At 37.3% G+C, this 23,941-nt stretch overlaps 2 protein-coding genes across 2 annotated transcripts; both read right to left on the bottom strand.

Moving 5' to 3' along the window:
- Positions 1 to 1,373: 1,373 nt before the first annotated feature.
- Positions 1,374 to 16,376, bottom strand: eps8l3b (EPS8 signaling adaptor L3b). Its single transcript, XM_028453995.1, has 20 exons — positions 16,087 to 16,376; positions 13,546 to 13,634; positions 12,696 to 12,811; positions 11,056 to 11,120; positions 10,828 to 10,986; positions 10,488 to 10,631; positions 9,548 to 9,633; positions 9,326 to 9,462; positions 9,123 to 9,217; positions 7,105 to 7,240; positions 6,916 to 6,989; positions 6,722 to 6,796; positions 5,846 to 5,991; positions 5,111 to 5,300; positions 3,696 to 3,736; positions 3,520 to 3,613; positions 2,315 to 2,431; positions 2,141 to 2,226; positions 1,908 to 2,040; positions 1,374 to 1,834 (listed from the first exon to the last, which is right to left on the bottom strand). The coding sequence occupies exons 2-20, from the start codon at positions 13,581 to 13,583 to the stop codon at positions 1,793 to 1,795; spliced, it is 1,974 nt and encodes a 657-aa protein (XP_028309796.1). The 5' UTR covers positions 13,584 to 13,634; positions 16,087 to 16,376; the 3' UTR covers positions 1,374 to 1,792.
- Positions 16,377 to 16,567: 191 nt separating this feature from the next.
- atp5pb (ATP synthase peripheral stalk-membrane subunit b) lies at positions 16,568 to 22,888 on the bottom strand. The gene is made up of 7 exons (XM_028453089.1): positions 22,740 to 22,888; positions 22,030 to 22,066; positions 21,756 to 21,901; positions 21,464 to 21,627; positions 19,927 to 20,052; positions 19,496 to 19,675; positions 16,568 to 16,799 (listed from the first exon to the last, which is right to left on the bottom strand). The coding sequence occupies exons 1-7, from the start codon at positions 22,765 to 22,767 to the stop codon at positions 16,722 to 16,724; spliced, it is 759 nt and encodes a 252-aa protein (XP_028308890.1). The 5' UTR covers positions 22,768 to 22,888; the 3' UTR covers positions 16,568 to 16,721.
- Between the last annotated feature and the right edge of the window lie 1,053 nt (positions 22,889 to 23,941).

Genomic DNA, 23,941 nt, shown 5'->3' with positions numbered 1-23,941 from the left:
ATTTTTACTCTCCACAGTCTGTGCTTTCTCCTCGCTCGTATTTTCAGGTTTCCTAGAGCTGACGGTTCATGGGGGGTAATTTATCAAAATGTTCTTAAGAGGGCCAGGTCTATGGTTTACCCAAGTCGTCCGTAGCCATGCTGGCTTTTTCATCAAACTCTTCTCAACCCCACAAGCTGAGCCAATCCAGCTGACAGTTTAGTTTAATCCAAGCCTGCTGTACCCCCTGATCTGTAGTTTGATAATTGTGCAGGTAATATATATATATATATATACAGTATAACCTATACATTTTTGTTAAATTGACATATTTGTAAAAACCTTCAAATCATTATCTTGAGCATACTGCAATGCTTTTTCTTAAAGTTTTTCCTCTCATTGTCTTTCATGCTTGCCAAAGTGGAAATCTTGAGTTTTTTTTCATTAAACAAACTTTTTTTTTGAGTCGTACCAATAGATGAGTTGCGGTTGGAGGCTTTGGAAAGGGTAAGGATGTCCATACACAATAGGATTTACCAATTCTTACATGCAAAGCAACTTTTATTAGGTATTGATCCATCCAACAACTACTTTGAGAAAAAAACATGTTTATAGGGAATCTGTGCTGGCAGCAAAAAGAGTCCACACCAAAAACCAGAGATTGTTTTTAGGTGTCAATGTTACCTTTTTTTTTTTTTTCTTAAGGTCACACATTGCATCACAAGCGTTCGACAGCATCCGAGGAACTTCTATTCTGTTCTTGGGAAAATGTATAAAACCCATTTGATTGTCAGTAAAATAAGAGCAGACCTCTGCTGTCAATAATTCAGAAGAATTAATTAAACTGAACATTTTTTTGCTATTAATTCTAACCCTCTCTTTCCAATTTTGCATCAATCTGTTACTGTAGGGAAGAGATGAGCAACTTATCACAGCGGGGGCTACAAAAATGTGATTGTGCCGAAGGTCACATTATCAACGCTGAACCTTGATACAATAAAGAACAAAGGACTTTTGTTATTTTTATGTTTTGTGTGTTTTTTGGATTAATTTTGTGTATTTTTGTTGTAATTTTTGTGTATTTTTGCACATTTCAATGACATTTTGCATGTTTTTTATGGTTTACTTTTGGGGCCTCAAAATTTGTCTGAGGGCCACATGTAGCCCCCAGGCCACGCGTTGCTCATGTCTGCTGTAGGGTTTATTATCTCCGCGAAGAGCGTAAAGGTTATGTTTTACCCTCCGTTTGTCTGTCTCTGTGTTAGCAAGATACCTTGAAAAGTTATGAACAGATTTGGATTACATTTTCAGGAAAATTAAATACAATTTTGGATGTGATTAAATTTTGGTGATGTTCTGGTTACCAAAAGAAAACATATATGAATGGGATATATATATATGTGTATATATTTTCCATTAATTTTCCCATCCACACTGTGGAACTTGTAATGATGTCATGGGTTCTCTCAGAGTCAACAGCTCAATGTTGACAGGTAGTCATGGTAATCCTGAGTTTGCCTTGTTACCGTGACTGTAGCGTGTTAGCTGAGCTTGAGCTGTTTGGCAGTCCGAGGTCTGCGCTCTCCGAGAGCTTTTCCAGTTATCATTGTTATGATCTTATTAACACTTGTGTAATATTTGTGGGGAGTTAAGGGTTAACAGTGTAGTTATTGATTATTGTTCTGTGATGTGCATCTTAAAAATATATGGGACATAAATTAATACAAAAGCAGGAGTGTCAGACATTCTATGCGTGTTTTCCACTCTATGCGTTGATCCGTGGTTTAATGTTGAGAATAGAAGAGTCCAGCTGTCAGTAGTGGCCGTTGTACAGGCCTGAAGGTTCACTGGCCAGCTGCAGAAAACATTACGTCATCAATAAGCAGCAACAGCTGGATTCATGCTTGACCTATAGGCTTTTGACTCACTGCGATGGCCGACTTAATGGCCTGAAGCTGGAAGAACACCTTCCCTCCCTCCTCTGGACACACAGTCCTTATGTCATTCTTGGACATTCCCAGAAGAAGTTTTCCAGTCAGCACTCCGAGGCTGCTCACGGTGCTGTCCAAGAGACAAAAGTGATGAAGAATAATGATCATCCTTCCTCACAATGCATGTATATAACGCAGTATAATGTCAAAGGGAAAGCTGTGTCTCTCACATCTTGGAAAAGCCTTTGTACTCCAGCCATGCTTTCACTTCAGCAGAAGAGGAGTTCATGTCCAGAGTCACAGGGCTGTTAGAGTACTGTGGAAAAGCAGGAAACAGGTGATAATCACATGTGAAACCCTTTGGTGGGTTTTCCTGCAGACCTTGTGGAAGTCACTGAACTCACCTGCCGATCCTCACGGCCTCTGTCACTTCTTACTGGCTCCAGAACATTCTGGGGGACGTTTCCTTCCTCGTTACGAGAGTTACGCACGAGCCACCACTGCTTAGATTGCTGAATCACCTGTGAGCGAAAAATACCTGTAAATACCTGTAGCAGTAACTTTAATTAGTAGGAAATGTTTAAGTTTCAACATGCAACACTATATATATATATATATAAAACATACCACAACCCATGCACCAAATCTGCAACATTTAACAACAATGGTCCTAATGTTTCATGTGCAGCTGTATTTAACTCTACTAAGTACTATCTACATCTGGCATATGTATTTATATTTGTGAGTTTGAGTTCTGGAAAATAAATCAGATTTTTGATGGAGCTCATTGGTAACTAGAGCTCCTGAGGGCCCCTCACATGGTCCTTGAGGGCTACCTGGTTGGTGACCTCAGGTCTATGCTATAAAAACTCCAAAGAACAGTCTAGACCAGGGGCACCAAACTCATTTTAGTTCAAGGGCCAAATACGGACTGGTTCGACCACAAGTTGGCCTCGGGTTTTATGCAGGAAAAATAACAATTTCAACATTATTGAGATTCTTTCTACAACAATTTACACCTAAATTATTTGGTAATTTACACAATGATTCTTGTTTTCTCTGTCATTTTCACTCTCTCCTAAGGGCCAAATCGGGTGCTTTGAAGGGCCAGATTTGGCCCCAGGGCCTTGAGTTTGACACATGTGATCTATGCTATGCCAACTAGCTACTCAATACTCACAATACCTCTCTATTCACAATTATCTCAATCAAACCTACTCACCACAGATCGCAGAGTACACAATGGTGGTTTGTGATGTAAGAAACCACCAAAACATAACAAAGCACCATTCTCAGCCAATAGCAAAATTCGATCGCAATAGCTGGTTTCAGGCTTTCAACCCATAGAGGGCAGTCACTTACATTTTTACCTGAAAATATTCCAAAATGAAATACTTTGACTAAAATGTCAAGAGTTGGACAAGAATCCATCAACAGCACTAAGTCGTACTCAAATACATTTGTTTTCAGCAGAATAAAGTGGTTTTGGGGTTTAGTTAGTCTTTAAAGAGCTTTTTCTTTTAAGACAGTTCTACTGTTAGTAATTTATTGTAATTTAGTATCAATCTTTTCATCTGAAATAGACTTGAAGAGACGTTCTCCCTCTTACCTCAACCATCTCTCCTTTCATTATGCTCAGCTCTCGGTTGTTTCTAGCCCTAAAATCATACATGACACGCGTGTAGATCGGAGCTTCATCAGGTCTGAAACAGCAGCAAAACAAACACTTAATGAGAACAAAGAAAGCAGAACAAGAGGCCGTGTTCACTGTGTAGTTGTGCTCACTGTGCTGAAGGAGCAGGACCCCATGGATCACTGGTCATTAACTGTAAGAAGCACAAAAACACATCATGAAGAAAATACATTTTTATTTTTTTTATTTATTTATTCAGTTTATTTCCGACTTGGTTACATTCATTTTTTTTTTTTTTTTTTTTTGTACATAAATGAATGGCCTCCATTCCTTCATCTCAACTCAGATGAAATAATGATTCCCTCTGTTTGCCTTCCTAACGTGGTCACCAAATGTTCTCTTCTGACAAAGTCTTGCCTCTATCTACCTTTTGCAGGATCAGATCATCATCAAATACAACTCGTCTTCATATCCTGCAGGACATTTTGTCCAGTCATGCTACTATTTTTTCTTTTCGTCCTTAAGACTGCTCTACTGAAAAGTGTCTTGAGATACCATTGGTTATGATTTGGCGCGATACAAATAAAAGATTGATTGATTGATTGATTTTGCAAACCATCCTAGTCTGGCCTTTCTGATTTTATTTCCATAGCAGTTCCCTTCATGTTCTTCTATCTAATCTTGTTCTTCCTGCAGGTCATTCTCAAATGTAACCATTGTCTCTCTATTTCTGCTAAATGCTGCCTCTTGAACAGAGACCCAGTTCCCATAAAACACAACTTTATTACACGCTTTCAAGTGCAATGCAGGAAATGCATTGCACTGTCTTGGAAATCTGATGAATCTCTGCTTGTCAGTAGTTGATTATTTTAGATGAACGCGTTATGACGCCTTTAAATCACACCTGGCTCATCTCAAATCAGTCATGGCAACACAAACCTATGCCTTAGCCAACTGTGTATGCCTCTTGGTGAAATACTGGTTTCTTATATATATATATATATATATATAGAATATGTAAATTGAAGTGTGATATGTTAGTATGTCGTCATGTAGATTTCCTGTAACTTGCATTATTTTAGGGTGAAATTTGAACATTCTGTCCAGGGACTACAGATGAAAAATAGCCTTCTGGGTAAATCTGGTACATTTTCTGTATGGATATTAATGTACAATGTCCCTGTTAAATAAACCAATAAATTAAAGAAAGAGTCTGGCAGTCTTACTTGGATAATATGGGTACATCAATATCTTGAGTCAAGTCTTTTATATGATCTCCTATGTTAACTTTTTGCATGTGTGTGAGCTGATCTTGTGGGTTTGTACTTTGCCCTGTGGTACAATGACGTGTTTGTATATTTAACAACAAGAGAACTTAAAGAGTGCAAACCTCCGCCCAGCGTTAATACTCCTCTTTGCCAGATATTTGCAGTTATCTGGATCAGTGATCTTGATCGTGGTAATTATTCACACTTTAAAATCTTTCAGGTGTGGACCATGTGTGGAAACAGTGTTTCAGCTCACAAAAAGATCATATGCGTAATGTCCTGGTTATAAGTGAGCCTACCTCAGGCTGCCGTAACATTGCTCTAGGCGACTGCATGTCATTGGGTGGATCAGAGTGGAAGCGCTGACTGTTGCTCCTGCTCATTGGGCCATTGTTAAAGGATGGATGATTATGGGAGGGGGCCGGCGGCTGCCAGCCATCGTAGAATTCTGGGATGTAAGGTGGTACGGAGTCATCTGGCCATCTGGACCTGATCATCAGAGGATGGAACAGGCAACTGGTTCAGTAGATTTCAGTAGTGGTTATCCAATAACTTTAGGTTTGCTAGTTTGAATCCTGCTCTTTGCTGTTTTAGCCACACACAAATCTAATCTCCTTAGGGAAACTGTGACTGCAAGTGTCGACATGAATTATTTAATTGAGTCAAATGACTCCTGGAAAAAATACATACAGTAAATCCAATAACAGCAGAGGAACAGTGAAGGAATGTCACACTCATTAATTCCTCTAATTCTTCACAAACCTGGAAGCTTTAGTGTCGTTTAGAAAAACAAATAAACTGAGAAGTTTTCAAAAATAATGAGAGTACATTAGTCATTTCTATTCTTATTTTCTAATTAAAAAAAACCTAATAAACATCGGTAATTAATTAATGTTGAGCCAAGTGACAAATGTTGACAGCATGCGATAAATTCTTTTTTCTTTCTCCAAAATTCATCCCCAACTTGTAATTAGATATTACCGAATTTCATAATCATTTATTAAACTGTGTGCATAGGTTTGTGTGGATCTAACCGAGGGATGTTCCAGCAATCTCCCAGAGACCTCCATAGGTCATCCTCCTCTGGTGTGACGACCGCAGTGAGCAGCCCCATGGCTGCATCCGTCAGCAGGGGTGAGACCACAGCAGGAGGCACCTCAGCCGGATACTGAGGAACCATCTGTGGAAGAAACCGTTCATAAAGTCATACAGAAAATAAAGAGCTCAGTATAACCACAGTATCACGGGTTAAAAATAATTCACAAGTCCTTTGTCTGGTGGCCTGCGGCCAAATGCAGCCCTCAGTCGAATTCTGTGCAAACAAAAAAGACTCCAAAAACACACAAAATGGCAGAAAAATACACAAAACAACAAAAATAACAAGAAAAAAATGAATAAAATAACTCTAAAAAGCACATAACAAAAATACACAAAATGATCCAAAACAAAATATGACAACAACAAAAATGCACAAAATTACACGCAAAACACACAAGACAGCTATAAAAATACACAAAATGGCAGAAAAATATAAAATAAAACAAAAATACATAAAAAGACTCAGAAAACTCACTAAACGACAACAAAGCACAATTAATAACTAAAAAACACTCAGAAAGCAACAACGAATGCAGACAGTGAAAAAAAAAATATACATAACAACAACACAAATATACAAAATGACTGCAAAAACACCCAAAATGACAAGAACATTACACAAAATGAATCCAAAAACAAAAAACATCAACAAAAAAATGACAAAATGGCAACAAGAACACACAGCAACTCTTTCCTCTATCGTGGCTCAGATTGGTAATTATTATAAATGTTGTATCACGTGGTTCTCAGATTAGAAAATCACAATTTTGTGGCCCCCGCTGTGATAAAATTAGCACAGTTTAGTTTTTTACCCAGTTTAAAATGGTGAAGAAGATGTGGACATAGTCAGAAGCACTGGGGTTGCTTAGGGAGCTGTCCAGTTGTCCCTGAAACCAAAGGAAAACCATTATTTCTTAATATTCTGCTTTCACAAATTTTATTTTCCAAAAGAAAAAAAACTTCTTCTCTGTATCATATGAAAATATCTATGTAAAGCTGTATTTACGAGCAGGTTCAATCCGTATTTGATCTTCTGCAGAGAGGTTGCGTATTCCTCCACAGATGGCAATGTGGGAACTGCTGCAGAAACACAATACATAACACATAAAGCATGACAACAAGCTCATTGTCCCACAAAGCAGGATGCATTTATTCAACTCAACATATCTGTAGAGCAATGAAGTCTGTCTCCTACCAGTTTTCTTTGACTTTTTCTTGTTCCACTTTTTCTTCTTTTTGCTCTTGTCCTCCGTTACAGACGACGCATTCACTACAGCATTCATTTTATTCATGAAGATATCCAAGTCATTTATAACATGATTTAAAATCTCCTGGGAAGACATCCAAAGACAAAAGATCAAACAGTAAGGGACCTGAGATGCTAAGATCATGCTGAGCACGCAAATATATTGCACATGTTTTGTTTGGCTTCTCTCTGCACTTAGCAACAAATTAGCCCTTAAGTTCTTAACAAATCTCCAAAATAACAATTCTGGGTAAGCAATATGTTTCAAATATTTTATTTAAATTTATTCTAAAAATGTTGTCTAGAGTAGAAAAGATCTGTGTACTCCATTGCCTTTTGTTCTGTCTACATCTCCGCCTCACACCAATAACTGCAGCCATCTGTGGGTAAAGCTGTGACAGTTTATACCTGCCTGTCAAACATGCTAAATAGTTGTGCAAAAAACATGACCACAGTTGGTTCCAGGTTTGGTAAATCACTTAGTGGTCAAAAGTTTTCATTAAAGTTTTCCCAAATTCATAAAAAAAAAATTAATAATAATAATAATAATGATAATAATACAATTCTTAATATAATGAACATAATATAGAAATATTTTAAGTGCCATAAAACAGAATGTGTTACTGATAGTTTCATGTTGCAGATGCTAGTTCTACCTCAGGTGTGTAGTATATGTTTTAGGTCAAATGGTCCCAAATTTTTGAGACTTTAGGTTGGTTCTTCTTCTGTTGCACAATTCTGTGACTCTGTGCCCAGAAGTTCATGTATGTATAGATGAATTTTATCATTAAATTACAACAACAAACGATGCATCAATGCAAATTTTTGTCATCAACATCAATTATGTTACTAATCATTTTCGAATTATTGTATATTGTACAGTGGTGTGAATCTCGAGATGGTCTGAATATTTAATTCTATTTTTTCTTTTGCCCCCCTGGCAAGAATTACAAACTCCGCCTATGATCTTTTTGCATTTCCTCCTCCCAAATACTTTGCATGTTCTGGCAGAGACGCCCAGATTACATTTGGTAAATTGACAGACGCAGTGCTCGACGCGTCATGTTAGTTGACGTGCATGTGGTCTGCGTGCCGTCAAGTTTTTACACACTCAAAACTTTTAGGAAATCAGGAAAACGAGTTTTTAGAAATTTGGTAATAAGTTGATAACATCTCCATCTCATGTGAGCAGATACAGACTGTCAGGCGGTGGGGGATGCTGGGGATGCGACACTCGCACTTCCATAGAAACAAAAATTAATCCCCCTCACTTTTTACAGAGAGATTCATTTTTGAAAACATATTGATTTGATTGAATGGTGATCAAGCCAATCACAGCCAGCCATTTGACGGAGCTGCCATTCTGAGAAGGTAAACAAAGATTCAACAGTGAAAAGTAAAGTGTAAGTAAAATTAGTAACAGGTGGCAAAAAAATCATCCATAAGTGGCAAAAACACGGCAAGAAAAGAGTGAAATGTGAGTAAAATAGGCCAAAGTGGTAAAAAAAAAAAAAAGAAATGTGGCAAACAATAATGAAAAAGGGCAAAATGTAGGGAGAAAAGGAAACAAGTGTTATTTATTAGGCAATAGGTTGTTATTTGGATGAGAAGTGGCAAAAAAGGTTAAAGAAATGACAAAAATTTGATAAAAGTGTCAAAAAGAACTTGCAAAAACTGACAAAAATGAGGAAAAATTTATATTTATTGGCAAAAGAAAGCTAAAATCTGAAAAAACTAAAAATTGGACAAAGGAAGTTGCAAAATGACCAAAGAAATAGGTCAAAAGGGGTGAAAATGTTTCCTCCTTTTGAGGTTTTCTGGAAGAATAATAATTACGATATAGCCACATGTTGAGTATCACTGACTTAATAGCAGCTATATCATGGTTTTATTAAATTCATTTAAGTCAACTGTTGCCCTACCCTTAGAACACGCCCACTGCCCCACCCCTACAGACAGCGACTGACCGTGTTCCTCTCAGTATCAGACATCTCAGGAGAAAGTGGCAGCTCAGGTCTGCTCTGTGAATCCTGGAAGCCATGATGGTCCATCACTGGTTCATCTAATGGAGATAGAAAATATACATTATAATGTGGTGAATGAAATGGAGGCAACTGGTATATAACTGAACATCAGTTTCTTCTGGATGATAGAGCTTTTGTTTTCCCACATGCTACTTCGCTGGTCTCTCTGAAGCCCCACTGTGGGGCGAGGTCATCAGGTGGAGGTGGGACTCTTTCTTGCTGTGCAGGACGAGGCCCGGCATTCCGGAAACTATGCTGACCGATGATATTCTCCAAATTAGTCCTGGAAAAAAGTCAAAGCAGTTCATGGCTTAACACCTTCTGTTTGCTGGTTTCTCATCTTGTACCACCTGTGTTTGATTAAGCACCTGATGTCAGACGGTTCTCTCTGTTGATCCTGATCACCGCCATGTTTTTGGACGACTTTGTCCAAATCACTTTTCACCAGCTCTGCCTGCAGGAACACACCTGATCTATTAAAACTCATGACGCCAGGTGCGAAAGCTTCTTGCACTGGATTATAGTCAGTCATAGGCTGTGTTTGAAATTGCATTCTAACGTACTATACACTACACACTCAATGAATATATACTACCATCTACTTTATACTATTAGTATAAGTTAGGGTGATTTGTATGGTGATCGTTCCCTCTGAAGTATACTTCAAAGTTTCCCAAGATGCATTTTACACTGAGGTTAAATATTTCCATTGATTCTCCACCTTTGAAAGTTCTGAAAACATTTTAAGCGAGTAAATTTCCAAGTAGAATATCAACATGTGCTCATTTCAGCCATAAAACTCACGGAAACATGTCTCATGCCGACATTTCAGAGATTTTCGGAAACCCACCGATGTGCTACTGACAAAACTTCCGTTAACTTCAAAACAAGACAAGAACCCTATTTACAAAAGCGTTAAAAACTTTTACATTCCACTCGCAATGCATCATGGGCGTTAAAGCTGATATCCGGAGTTTCTGAGAAATCTATGTATCATTCTTTTGAAATGGGAAACTTGTCTTTTACTATGGTCCACTGCCGGTGGTCATTCATATATATTAATGTATATAAGTCCCGCCTTCGTCCATAGACCCCAATACAAATGCAAGAAAACGCCGACTTTGCCCAGCCAATAGGCTTCGACTTCCTGCAGCGGGCCACTGTCAATCAAAGTGAATGTGCGTGCATCGTGACAATCTTTCCATACTATCGAATGTGAACGCACTACATACTACTTTTTACATCAGACTAAGTATGAGTAGTACGTTATTATGCAATTTTGAACAGAGTCCATATAAAGAGACTCACCCCGGTCTCCTCACACTGGAACAAGAAAAGTTGGCATTTGCCTCGTTGCTCAACCATAACTGTGAGCAGAGAGTTGTAGGCGCAGCTATCCAGCACAGCCTTAGTTTGTACGATCGAGCCCAAAGGAATCGACTCAAGTTCCACCTGTGGAGGAAGGATGAAGTTAAAATCCAAGGAACTCATATCAGGCCCTTCTGTAAAACATCTGGACACTTGTGCATCATGTTTTATGCATTTTACAAAAATGTTCAAATCAAGCCAAAGTCTTTTTTTCTTTCGAGTTTGTGAGGGAAACAAGTCAAAATGAATGTTGTATGAAATTCTGAATTAATCTTCCAACCTTCGTTTCAATGTCTAAGAGCAGGAGGTATCCTCCCTGGATCTCCATGATCATCTCCTGAGGCCACAGGCGGCCTTTGGCATCCAGCATCTTCAGCCTGGATAAGCAGTCGGCCGCGGTTCTCATATCCCCGTTGTTCATCTCACAGGTGAACAGGTGCTGGGAAGGTGGAGTGAATCAATGTGGTGTATTGCGTTTATATTGTGTTGGTTAATTGTTTTTACTCACCTCCACTCGGACTGAGATGCTCTCTTGTTGTCTGGTCAGTGTCTCTGAATACTCCTTTCTCTGCACTGATAAAGACACTACTCAGTGTGTGTGTGTGTGTGTGTGTGTGTGTGTGTGTGTGTGTGTGTGTGTGTGAGCTCAAACAAACAAGAATGTAGTTGTTTTCTGTAACTCACGTTACTGTAACTGAGGTGCTTTCTTGGGTACTTGTACTTTTTTTATGGCCTCGCTTCATAATGTCAAATGTTTCCCTTTGAACTTTTACTGTGTTCATTTATTTTGTCTATTTTGGTGTGAACTTGAACTTTTTAAAGTATATTTCTAAATCAGTAATTTCACTTGTACTTAGGTATGTTTTAAAAGAAGTACGGTAAATCGTTGCATTTCTAAATCCAACCGTTACTGGGTAAATTATTATTTTTTTTGTTTTAAAATGATCAATGGTTGTTTTGAAACTACATAAAATAAAAAGACCAGACAACAATCAAATGCAACACATCACAGCCGACCAACCAGATGAAACGTAATGCGCTGCACCAAAACAACAGAGTTCATAAATTTAGCTATACTTTAGAGCTCCCAAAGTGGGGAACGGGAACGCAAGATGTCATAGGGGTACATGAATAAAAAGAAAAAACGGGAAACTAGAATATGAATCCAACGCAGTCAGGAGCCTCCATGTATTGCCATAACTTACACATTAGTTAGACTACCCATGGTTACAGATTATTATTCTTTTCATTTTTATTATTATATAGTTTTTCAACAGGATAGGTCAAATTCAGGGACAAATTTCACTGTAAAGCTACATTGTATGTGACATTACATCAATGGTTCCCAACTTTTTTGGGTCGTGATGCCATTTTTCTATCACAAATATTTGGCGTCTCAAGATTCTTTTTTTTTCTTAGCTTTTGGTAATGATTGTTGTTGCCAGGATTAGTGCACAAAATGATGCACTGGCTCAAATATTTTTTATACTGCATTTCATTTGAACTAGATTTATATTTCAGAAAGTGAAAGAATACAGCTGTTTAAGATTGTTTTGTGTGTGTGGTGTTATAATTGGAAAAAGAATAATAACTAAAACATTTTAGAGATGAATTTTCTTAATCAGTTTTTTTCCATTGTTTTAAACTAGACTTTTCAGGGGACCCCATTTGAAATCCAGGCGACCGCACACGAGGTCACAGCCCCAAGGTTGAAAAACACTGCATGACATTATCATGTGCAGGAGTAGGGAGGTACATGACTTCAGGTTAAATGTCTGAAGGGGTACGGGACTGTAAAAAGTTTGGGAACCCCTGCTTTAGAGCTTGAGAATTCTTTAATTTTGAATTGAATTCATTGGTGTATTTTATACAGATGCCTTTGTGGAAAATAATTTAAGTTCCAATTGTATAATATTTGGTCTCTTCCTTTTTAAGTTTATAAATGAGTTGTTTACTGTATGCAAAGGAAACATGGCAAGATTTATTACCAAAAAGTACAATTTTTATTTTGAGTACTTTTTAATTGACCTACTTGTACGTGAATATTTTATGAATGACTTACTTGTACTTGAGTACAATTTCAATCAATGACAGTACTTCTACTTGAGTAGGATATATCAGTACTCTTTACACCTCTGGTGAACATACTGTATATGGATCTGCCATTGGGTCTAGACAGGCCACTTTTTTGCAGCGGCGTAGCCTTGATGTCCTCTGGTTGGAATGGTCGTCTGCTCTGACGAAGATCCTCAGGAGAGAAACCCCTGTAGGAGAAAAGCTGAGGTGACCATCATGAGCTGGTGCACACAAACAGGCAGGTGTGAATACTGTACATCCTAAACAGTTTTTTAGATCAACAGAGATCTGAAGATAATCTGCATCACTCAGATCCACCATAGTTCAGACTCTCTGACAGCTTTGGTTTAACATGGTTCATATAGGGCTGGGCAATATGGAACAAAAACTCATATGTCAATATTTTCTCTCATATTGGCGATATACAATATTATACTTGATATCTTAACTCAAAGTCTGACCAGAAAGACAATTCTGAGTTAAATGGGCTGATTAAAAATGCCACACAGGCACATTTATTAACAAACAGCTGCACAACATGTGCCAGTTTTGGCTTTTTTCCTATAAGGGACAGCATGTGTGAGTGAGTTCTGTAGTGTGGCTTGTGTAGAGGAAGGTCTGGGTTAGGACACACTCAGAAATCCATCATCTGCTTTTCTGAGAAGTAATGAAAGCTATAAATAAATATATATATATATATATATATATATATATATATATATATAAAATATGGGAAAAAATGTAAAGGACATTGTTTGACTGAACTTTATGAAAAAAAAAACACTGATTGTATAAATAAAAGCAACTTTACAAAATGTAGATATATCTCGACATAGACGATATTGTCTTTTTCTATATCACCAAAAAAGAAAACTCATAACTTGAATCACGATATATTGCCCAGCCCTAGGTTCATACTGACCTTGGGGAATAGGAAAAGGGGCCGGTATTTCCAAACATTATCACTGGGTTTGTTCCTCACATAGACAACAATCTCACAGACGCTCCAACCTGAAGATACATGACAGAAAGCTGAAAGGTGATTGTTCATTTTGAATTTCCAAGATTCTAAGACCTTGACTGTGCCTGAAAAACTCAAGAACATGTAGTTTTGATAGCTTTTCATTTAGATTAAAATATAGCTTCTGCGCAGCAATGGTTGGGGCCAAGCAGTTTTAGGCAAAACGAGACAGCAGATGGTAACTTGTAACGGCAGATTTCAAACTGCTGTCAAAAATTCAGTTTTCAAGACAAAAATATGCATATTGTATGTAGACAGAATTAAAATGTTGGTCATTTGTTTTTAATAATGACTTACTGGCTCCATAAATATATATACAAATACTGATGTTTACATTTTTTCATTGACAAAATACAAAAATGCTGAAAAATAATTTGTTTTTGTTTTTATAAACACCGGAAATGTACTTAAATATTTAAGAAATCAAAAATCAAGCTGGATTGTTTGTATTGTTGAACTTTCGAGGCTTGCTTAAGACAATTGGCCTGTTTTTTTTTTTCAGCTGAGGACACAACACTGGACCTTTGTGAAAAATGTGTTGATTCTTTAAAGTGGGAAGTTTGATTTCCTCAGAAGAAAACTAATAACGTGCAGGATAACAATAGGTTCCAAACAGCTTAGGGTTATACGTTCTGTATGTTTATTTTTCCACAAAGAGTCAAAGGGAACAAGGCTTTCATGTTGTTTTATACACACTATTACATTAAAGGTATTGCACAGGAGCGAACCTTTCTTTTGAAAACAAATACATGAAATTAAGTATAAAATAACTCATATTTAATTGTTGATAATAAAGATGATTATTCTGGGGGACTGTAATGTACTTTTTTCTCAGTCCTTCAGAGCTGAAATTCCATGCTTCTTTCATTTTTTTAATGTATTTATTCTATTTATTTATTTTTAGTCGTTTCTGCTTGTTTCTTTGTTCTTTTCTCTATATGGCCTGAATTTGAATACTAATAATTTTTAAAAATGAAGAAAAAAAATGAAAATAAATCAAACAAGGCAAAAAAGAACAAATGGTACAGAAATCCTGTTCATGAAGCCTATACAACACATGTTCAAAAACAAGTAGGAAGAAGTATATACTTATCTATATCTAGTACTATACATATAATCCTCCTATAAAATACACTTATTTACACTATAGATACACATATATGTATACACACAATCCATTGATATATATCTATATAATTAGACAAATTTACAATTTCATCCCTTTAACACTTGTGCATTAAGAGGATAAACTATGTATTTATGTTTAAATTCAGTCATTTTTTTAAAAATTTCTACACACAGATTGTTCCACAACCTGGTACCACTTACCGACACACAAAAGCTTTTTTGTTGTTGTTGATCGTACGTGTAGTGAGCGAAAGTCTATTTTATTTCTTAAATTATAAGTCTTAACTTTTTCAATAAACAATTTCTGAAAATTTTTAGGGAGAATTCATGGTGTGATTTTCTAAATTATTCATATCCTATGACCTTATTGGTGATTATAAATGACTTTAAAGTGCCTTGTTGTCTGTATACATTATTTGTTCAATAAGAAAATGGAAACTGTCAGATTAAAATGTTGTTTGTCGCCCTCTACAGGCTGAGGTTGACCTCGGTTTAAACTCATTGGTTGGCCCTAAAACGCCTAGGACGTCAACATTGTGTAATATACTGTACCTGTGGGAGAGCCACGTCTAAGCAGCTGTGAAGGAAATGCGTTCTACCTTTGTCTATAAAGCACTTTGAAAAAACAGGAATACAAAAGCAAATAAATGAAGGGAGGAAAAAGTACAGTATTTTTACAATTAAACCCAAATATTCTCTATTGTTAACTCTGTATTTGTGTATGATTGGTTAAGAAATAAAAAAAGAAATAGGAAACATCTGTGAACATACTCTAGCCTGTTTTATATCATAGTTATATTATATTAGCTTGTAACAGTGGACTATAAATCCACGTTGTCACATTTCCATTAACCATAATTCACATATACATACATAGGACTGACATTACCCGTCATTATGACATGAGACCTGTCATTAACGAATGAATAAGGTGTCATGAAAGCTGTCAGTCATTAAGAGTCGTCCTTTACCCTAACTTCACTAGATCCCTCCACCTAACCCAAAAAATGCCACCATTGCTCCAAAGGTGTCATAATTTAACGAACACGTAATGACAGCCATCATGGCACCTTATTCGTGCTAATGACAGTGTAATGTCAGCCATATGTGTTAACCATCTCTTTACCACCCAAGCTATTTGTACATTTAAAAAATAAACTTAGTCATCGACAAATTTTAACTTGTTTGTGATACTAATAAAAAATAGTATTAACTTGTTGATCAGCAATATCATTTTTTTTATATTTACAAGTTTAGAATATCAATCTTACATGTTTAAGAGATGAAACAAAGTTTTAAGTAGTCATCACTTACCTACTGTAGAGCAGCCCTAGTTTTTCCTCAAACAGGATATCACTTAGTTCCTTTTGATAGAATCCTATTAATTACTGAACCAAATATCACGATTCATCTGAACTCGTGTCATTCTTTGTTTCGTCTTCAGATTTTCTAGAAATTCTCCAATTTCATTCCTTACAAATGAGAGAAACTGATCCCGTGTGCTGCTGGAACGCAGCAGGTTCAAAGTGCAACTATCAGATGGGAGTGACGGATCGTTAGGGTTGGCCTCCTGTTCATTTAAGGATAAGAGCTCTGTTAAGGTTGAAGACACTTAATGAGTCCAAAGGCCTAACATTGCTCCACGGGACCAGTGACCAAAGGTCTCAGGAGGAAGGTGTAAATAACACAGCTCAAGCTACGCCCTTCTATGGCTACGCTATATACTGTATTACACACTGACCCCGTGTTTAAAGTCAAGGAATAATAATAATAGAACTAAACAAGCACCTCAGGATGAATAAGAGAACCATTTATTTGTATTACCTGCTGACATGTAAATACTGTACACACCCAAACTATTGACTGAGACATTAGGAGAAATAGTTTATTCTGTAAAGAAAAGTCTCGTCTTGGGACAAAGAGTTGAGTGATGGGAGGAGCCTGACGCTTCATGCCACAACTTTAGCCTGAGTGGTTTTGGCCAGTGTTTTCAGATCTGAGATGCATTTGGCAATGCTTTCCTTTTCCTGAAAACAGACAAAGTGGGAGGAGTTAAAATGTGTAACTGTTTACCAAAAAAAAAAAAAAAAGTGACAAAACCATAATCAAATGTCTCCAATTGGGTCAGAATTTAAAGTTTAAAATTAATGATCTTATTTTTGACATCAACATCACGTCTGTTTGTGACGAAATAAAAAAAAGAGGATTTATGGTAATCTAAAGATGTACAGGTAAGGTAGTTTCTTCAAAACTTAATCAATAAACCAAATCAGATTCAGTAAACTTGTAATCACAGAGGGGAAATTGGGTGACAATGATTAATGCTGCTCTCATACATTTTTATATGACATATTGTAAAAAAAAAAAAAAAAAAAAAAAAAAAGGAGCAGTCAGAATAATCCATGTCAGTAAAAATTATATCTACCTTTTAACTGGAGTTCACACATTTTTAAATTACATCTTTATTTATTTTCTTTTTTATTATTATTTGTTCCCTCACAGGAGTTAAAAACTATTATGTTTTGAAAAAAAGGATGAAATATTAAAACAAAAAACAAACATAACTTTAAAAAATATATGCGGAAAACAGAATTATTTTCAGCCTTAAAAGTGGCTCAATATCATCAAATGTGGTTAAAAAGATGTTAAAAGGAGTCGTCAGTGCAGATTAAGCAGATGAGTTCCTTTAAAGTTTCATTCTCTCAAACTTGGCCTGGGCAGAAAATCAATTTAATCGATTAATCAAATTTGTAGATAAAAAACTTTTTATTTTGCAAATTCGAGTTTATTATTTATCTATTTATTCCACCACAGTTTTTTTCAGACTTTTTCGAGTTCCGTACTTGTGGGTTACCGTAGCACGATGTGAACCAGCCCCCTCTTTGTTTACCCTTTGAGTAGCTATATGTGCTCCAAGGGCATGTTTAATTTTTTAAGACTTTAATATTCTTTTTAATTGTCAAACATGTAGTTATCTAATTTCTTAATCAGAAAATTTAAGCTACTGTGAAGTTGCTTTTGCACTTTTGCTTAAACCTGGGTTAAAACTTTAAATTGTTGAATGACAGAGCCTCATTTACTTTTGATTTTGGGATCGTTTTATGCATTTTAACTCTTGAGGACAATCACAGCAATAAAGTTGCACTTTTGACAATATATCTGATGTCTGCAGTCATTTTTAAGTGCATTGAAAAAAAAATTGAAAAACCAATCTCGAATTTTTCTTTTAAAAGAATCAGAGATTTTTTTAAATGCAAAACCGCACAGCCTTATCTCAAACTGAATTAAAAAGAACAACACCAAATATAAATTAATCTATTCATTTTGAGAACAGTTAATGGTTAACTCTCTCAGTGCCATTGACGAGATAACTCGTAATTTCAAATCCAAACGCTCAGTGCCATTGACGAGATAACTCGTCATTTGCGTTTTTTCACGGGGATTACTAGAAAACACCTTGGCGGAGGTCCCTCATCAATATCTAAGCTGTGGGGTGTTGTGACCAACTGTGCCCTGAAGATGGCAGCAGTACACCTTTAGATGAGAGATTAGCCACTGATGCTACCCAGCAAAGCAGGAAGAAGCAGGAAAAATGGAGATTATGGCGCTACAGAGTGATATTGTGACGTATCCAGCAGCTCACAGCTCCACATACTAACACAGAACATGTGTGGACCTGAGTAGATTATTGATAATGTTGTGATCGTGAGATAAAACCATCAACTAACCGGGCCAAACGGGTCATCCCTGAGTGTCGGGAGGAGGGGGGTACAAAATACCCCCAGCCTGTGAGCCAGACAGCAAAATAATAGGTGACATGTAGGAGGTAGCAGCGCACCTTTGGACGAGAGATCATCCACGCTCAGCAGAGCTCAGAGGGAGAGGAGGAAAGGCGTTTACGAGACAGAAAATGGCGCTGCGTACAGAATTGACGTTCCCAGCAGCGCACACACGACCAGTGCATGTGTGGAACTAAAGGATAGTGTGATGGTGGCGATGGTGAGATAAAACCATAAAAAAACGGGGCAAGCAGTGACACACTGCATGTCGGGGAGGAAGTTACGTGTGTGCAGACTGATGGGAGAGAAAGTTGGAAGAACGCCAAAATACAGTAAGAAATACATTCAACTCTGAACCAGATATCAAAACAATAATTTTGCCATCAAAAGCCCGGTCTCAGTGTTTTTTTTAATGTTTTATATAAGGAAACAATGTTCAGATGTTAGAGTTGTCATTAAAGCAAAAAAAAGCTTTAAAGTCACTGACAGGGTTTTTTTTTTTTTTTTTACAAAAAGGCTTTTTTCTCAGCTTTTTGCGCTGAAACTGAATATTTGCGTAAAACTTGCTCTATTCAACGGCTGATTACAAAAGAACGAAACGAGCCAGAAACAAATGTTTTGATGAAAGTAGAGGCTTTAATCTTTCAAAATCTGGTGTCAGATTTCAGATAGTCATAGTAGAAAATATTCTGTGGGTTTTTAAAATCTGTCAAAATGCTCAAAAACGGCTGCCACTGATGGGGTAGAAAATCGGAAAATGGCTGGCACTGAATGAGTTAATCCCAGGTTGACTTTATCAATACAGTCTTGCTTAATTCTAATAATGAATATCACTTTACAAGTGCAACACCACCACTCAAGGAAATGCAACTCTAATATGTAACAAAATGACTGCTCCAAAAGATTTCATCCAAAGAGGAAAACCAAACCAAACCCTTTCTCACCTGCTGAGGAGTCAGGCTGCCAATGACACTCTTCTCCACCCAGTTGACCATGTGTTCCTGCTCCATCCGACGGTGCAGGTCCTGCAAAGCGACCTGGTAGTCCAAGCGTCTCTTCACCTCATTGGTCACCATGTGTAGTCTTTCCCTGTAGTTGATCTCCAGCAGCATGGCTACATTGTTCTATGGACAGAGGGTTTACTTGATCTTAACTTTTCATTCCAAGGCTGAGAGAAGGAACATTTCATGTTGTTTGGAAAAGCAGTACTAAGTATCAGTATCTGCTCCACTACTCAGGCCACGGTAATTTTATATTTGTAAATGGCAAAGTTTATATCACTAAGGAAATTAATAGACATTTTAAACCAAAATGGAAGGCGAATAAGTATACAAATGAGGTTAGAATAAAAATGTAAAAAGCCAGTGTCACTTACCCTCTTGGCATCAAAGAGCATTGATCGTCCTTCTACTCTCCACTGCTCCTTCTTCTCGTTCTCGATGGCCTGAATCAGGCCGGTTACAGAGGCGTCCTTCACCGCCTGTGCCTTGGCCATTTTCTCCTGTAGAGGGAAGAAGAAAAAAACTAGGCTTTACATCAATTTCATCGGCTATATATCGGCCAATATTTTGCATTTTATGTAATTATTGTGATCGGCTTTTATGTCTTAATTCACTGATTCGATCAAGGACATTATTGTTGTGATGTAACTTCCTGTAAATGTTCCTATTGCATTGTTTTATCCATCTCATTTACACCAAAGTGTTTGACACAACCAACACGTTTGCTTAAGGTGGCACGGCTTTACAGTATTTCACTCGCATTTGTGCACGTAGGTGAAAACCCATGGAGCATAGTGGCTGATGCCGGTCTGCCTACCCGAGTTGACCAGGTCTGAAAGCGGGGGCAGCGTCTATGTGTGTGCATGGAACTTGTGTTGTTTATTTGGCCGATGCAGCTACACGGGAAAAGGGAGAGTCCTAAAAGCGGAGCGCTCCAATTTACTCCCTTTAATATTGGACACGTCTGTCCGTTTCAGGGGGTGGTGGACATAGAAGTGTGTGTGTATGTGCGGCCCACCTCCGTGGTACACCTGTGAATACGGACTATAAGCAACAGTGGGTTTTGCAATGCCAAATATGTCTGTGCACCGCTGATGCTGATAGAGGCTCCACGTAGTTCCAGTGTCACGTGCCTCCGCAGCTTAATCTCCAACACTCATGTAGTCGACACAGCTTGCTGGTCAGGGGAGGAGTGCAGGAGTGAAGCTCACATTTACATCCGCCCTGTTTTCTGCAAGTGCTCAGCCTACATTGCATTTTAAAAAGTGGAGCTATACTTTGGACTGCTTATTATCAGCCATGTTTACTCAACCAGCAGCTGCTGACGTCTTGACACTCCTGTGCGTGCAACGGGCAATGTTATGTTATGTTATGTTTCCCTGCATGGGAAATCGGCAACCCTTACAGTCACAAGGATGCGTTTAGGTACCGAAACATGGTACTGTTTGATTTCCCGTGAATCTAAAAGCTGAATTTGGTACCCATCCTTTTTCATTTGATCGGAGATTGTTTTTTTTTTTTCCAACTCACTGATCGCTGATCAGCCCAAAAATCCTGATCGTCTAATGCCTAGTCAAACCTAAAGATTTTATCATTGCATTGTAAACTACTGAATACTAGGATGTATTCTTTAGCAAACCGGAAAGGGGCAGCGGCAGACCCCCGCGACTCTGAAATAGGACAAAGCGGGTCTAAAAATGATGGATGGGTGAACTCTTCAGCAGACCATACTTATTAGGATTAGTGGTGTATGAATCTTTTACAGCAGTGGGGTTTTTTACGGAAATCAGTAAGTTGTGCAGTTTGATCAAAATAATTTTAGAGTAGGAGACAAAGCTACCAGGAGAGCAAAACAACAATTATTGAAAACAACTACACAACTTCAATCTTTGAAGTCAGTTCATAGCCTACCTCATTTAGTTTGTCAGCAAATGCAGCAACACTTGACCCATACTTCTTCACACCATAGATGATAATGGAAAGTATGGAGGCAGCGTAAATGGTCTCCTGGTTGATGACGTAGAGCTCCTTAGAGAGCAAATAGACAATGAGGCCTGTGCCCAGCATGTAGGGTCCTATGGAGACAGAATATAACAACTGGTTTATCTTTGTGCAAACCCTTCTCTATGAGACATGTAAGTGTATGCATCTAAATCAAAACCCAGCAATTAGGTTTTACAAATAAACGGTTAAGAGGGCAGACCTGTGACTCCAGTTTTAGGGTACAGGAACTGAAAAATCTCCTCTGGGAAGATGCCATGACGGACTTTTCCTCCTTCCTTTGGCAGAGGAGGCACTGGAGCCAAACTCTGAGACGATGTGTGAAGGGACCGGGATGCTTGGACAAGGCTGAGGAAGAAAACAATGTTATTTCCCCAAATAAACTATGTTGGATATGTACTGACTTTCCAACACGTATCATCTTGTTGTTCTTGAAAAACCACACATGTTAAAAAAAACAAAAACAAAACACCTACCCAGCTCCAAGGAGGCCACTACCTTTCAGGGCATTGCCTACAAAAATGAGATGAAATACACATTAAACCACACATAAACTTTTACAAAATATACTAACCCTTACTATACCTGACATTGATACTTTGCCATTTAAATGAGAAGTGCTTATCTTATCTACTGCTTTAACAATGTACATTCTTCTTGTACAATGTTTCAATTATTCAAGTTAAAGGTGACCAAAAAAGCTCTAAATCGACAAGGACACAGCTGTTAAATATAGCAGAATGTTTCCTGAGAATAAAGATGAAAATGTAATATTCATTGATTAATTTCTACACAGTCCTTAACACTTATACTGCCATGATTGTAGTTTATGCCCAAATGTTAAAGAGTTGTATGTAGCTGCCTGTCAATAAGGTGACATTTACAGGCGTGCAGAGCTAACAATGCTAACTGCACTGAGCGACAGACATGACATCTGTCACAATACACGGAAATTAATATACATTAAACTACTTTTTGAAAGTGCGGATACAAATTTACAGAAAGCAAACTAAGAGGCTTTTAATTAGTGTTGTGTGTTTAGCCCGTTAGCATTATTAGCATGTCTCATTCAAAGCGCGGCCTTCACTTTACCCTTCAGCTTCACTCACTTCAAACTCGCGTTTCTTTAGAATAAAAACTCGTTTAAACAGCTTAATTTATGTATAAGTTATAGACTGTTGCTTACCCGAGACAATAACGAGCCTGGACAGCATGTTTGAGGGAAATAGTGCCCGGTCCTTCGTGCAACGGACACCGTGTTTCAGTCCGTCTTTGCCCTTCTGCTGAGAGCCAAGTACGGTGAGAACGAGAACACGATGAAACAACGCGAGATTACGACAGAGATCCTGAGAGCAGAGGTGTTGTTATAAAAGCCAACCACTAGATGGTGCTACGGAATGAACACAATGTACAGTATCACTAAAGCCAGGGTTTTTCAACCTTGTGGTCGTGTGTGGAAATGAAATGGGGTCACCTGAAATGTCTATATAAATATCAAATTTTTTCAATATTTTTTATGATGATGATGATTATTATTTTTATTTTTATGCATTTATTTTTCCCTTTTATTTTATTTCTTTAATCTTTTATTTTATTTTTTAAAAGGGGAAAAAAATCAGGAAAAATATATTGTTTTTAATTTAAAAGAATATTTATTTTCATAATTACAGCTTTGTCCTCAGAGCAGGATTTTTCAACCTTGGAGTCGTGACCCCATGTGTGGTCGCCTGGAAATGAAATTTAAATGAGGACAATATGTAGTAATAATAAAATTGTAAAATGACTCATTAAAATTATTTATTAAAAAGAAATATTGATCTAACAATACATAATATCAGAATTAGAGATACAGTGCAGAAAGAGGCAGAAAGCTCAAATAGCTAAAATAGTTATTATTCTTTTTCAAATTTAAACACCACATGGAATCTCAAACAACTGTATTTCTGTGCTTTCACTTTCTCAATTATAAATCTATTTAAAATAAAATGCAGTATAAAAATATCTGAGCTGGCTGCATATTGTCACTATTGTGCACTAATACTGGCTACTCTGTATTTGTAACCCAATTTTAGAGAAAAAAAAAAATAGAGTCCAGGGTCGCCAGAAATTTGTGATATAATAATAATAATAATGGGGTCACGACAAGTAAAAGGTTGGGAACCACTACACTAAGCTAATTGATGTTCACACGCCTGAAAAAATACTCAATTTCTGATGGTGTAAAAATTCATTCTAGAAGTTGTACAAGTCACACAATTTTACCAAATGTAATAAATATTAAAACAATTTCATGATAGATCAAAGAAGGCTAAATAAATACATGAGCTAACAGTTAAAGATTAATGACAAGTATTTCAAACATTAAATGGACACTGTGAGACCTGAGAA

Source organism: Gouania willdenowi, chromosome 7 (assembly GCF_900634775.1).
Source record: "Gouania willdenowi chromosome 7, fGouWil2.1, whole genome shotgun sequence".
Lineage (NCBI taxonomy): Eukaryota > Metazoa > Chordata > Actinopteri > Blenniiformes > Gobiesocidae > Gouania > Gouania willdenowi.
Note: the sequence above shows the minus strand (reverse complement) of the source record. Positions and strands in the feature narration are given on the sequence as shown.

Coding starts and splice junctions, on each gene's coding strand:
- eps8l3b (XM_028453995.1), bottom strand. CDS start 13,583: ATGTTTGGAAATACCGGCCCCTTTTCCTATTCCCCAAG. Junction 6,797..6,915: donor AATACGGATTGAACCTGCTC/GTAAATACAGCT, acceptor CTTTGGTTTCAG/GGACAACTGGACAGCTCCCT. Junction 2,432..3,519: donor TGAAAGGAGAGATGGTTGAG/GTAAGAGGGAGA, acceptor TTTCGCTCACAG/GTGATTCAGCAATCTAAGCA.
- atp5pb (XM_028453089.1), bottom strand. CDS start 22,767: ATGCTGTCCAGGCTCGTTATTGTCTCGG. Junction 21,902..22,029: donor AGTGGCCTCCTTGGAGCTGG/GTAGGTGTTTTG, acceptor TTTCTTCCTCAG/CCTTGTCCAAGCATCCCGGT. Junction 16,800..19,495: donor GCAGCCTGACTCCTCAGCAG/GTGAGAAAGGGT, acceptor GTCTGTTTTCAG/GAAAAGGAAAGCATTGCCAA.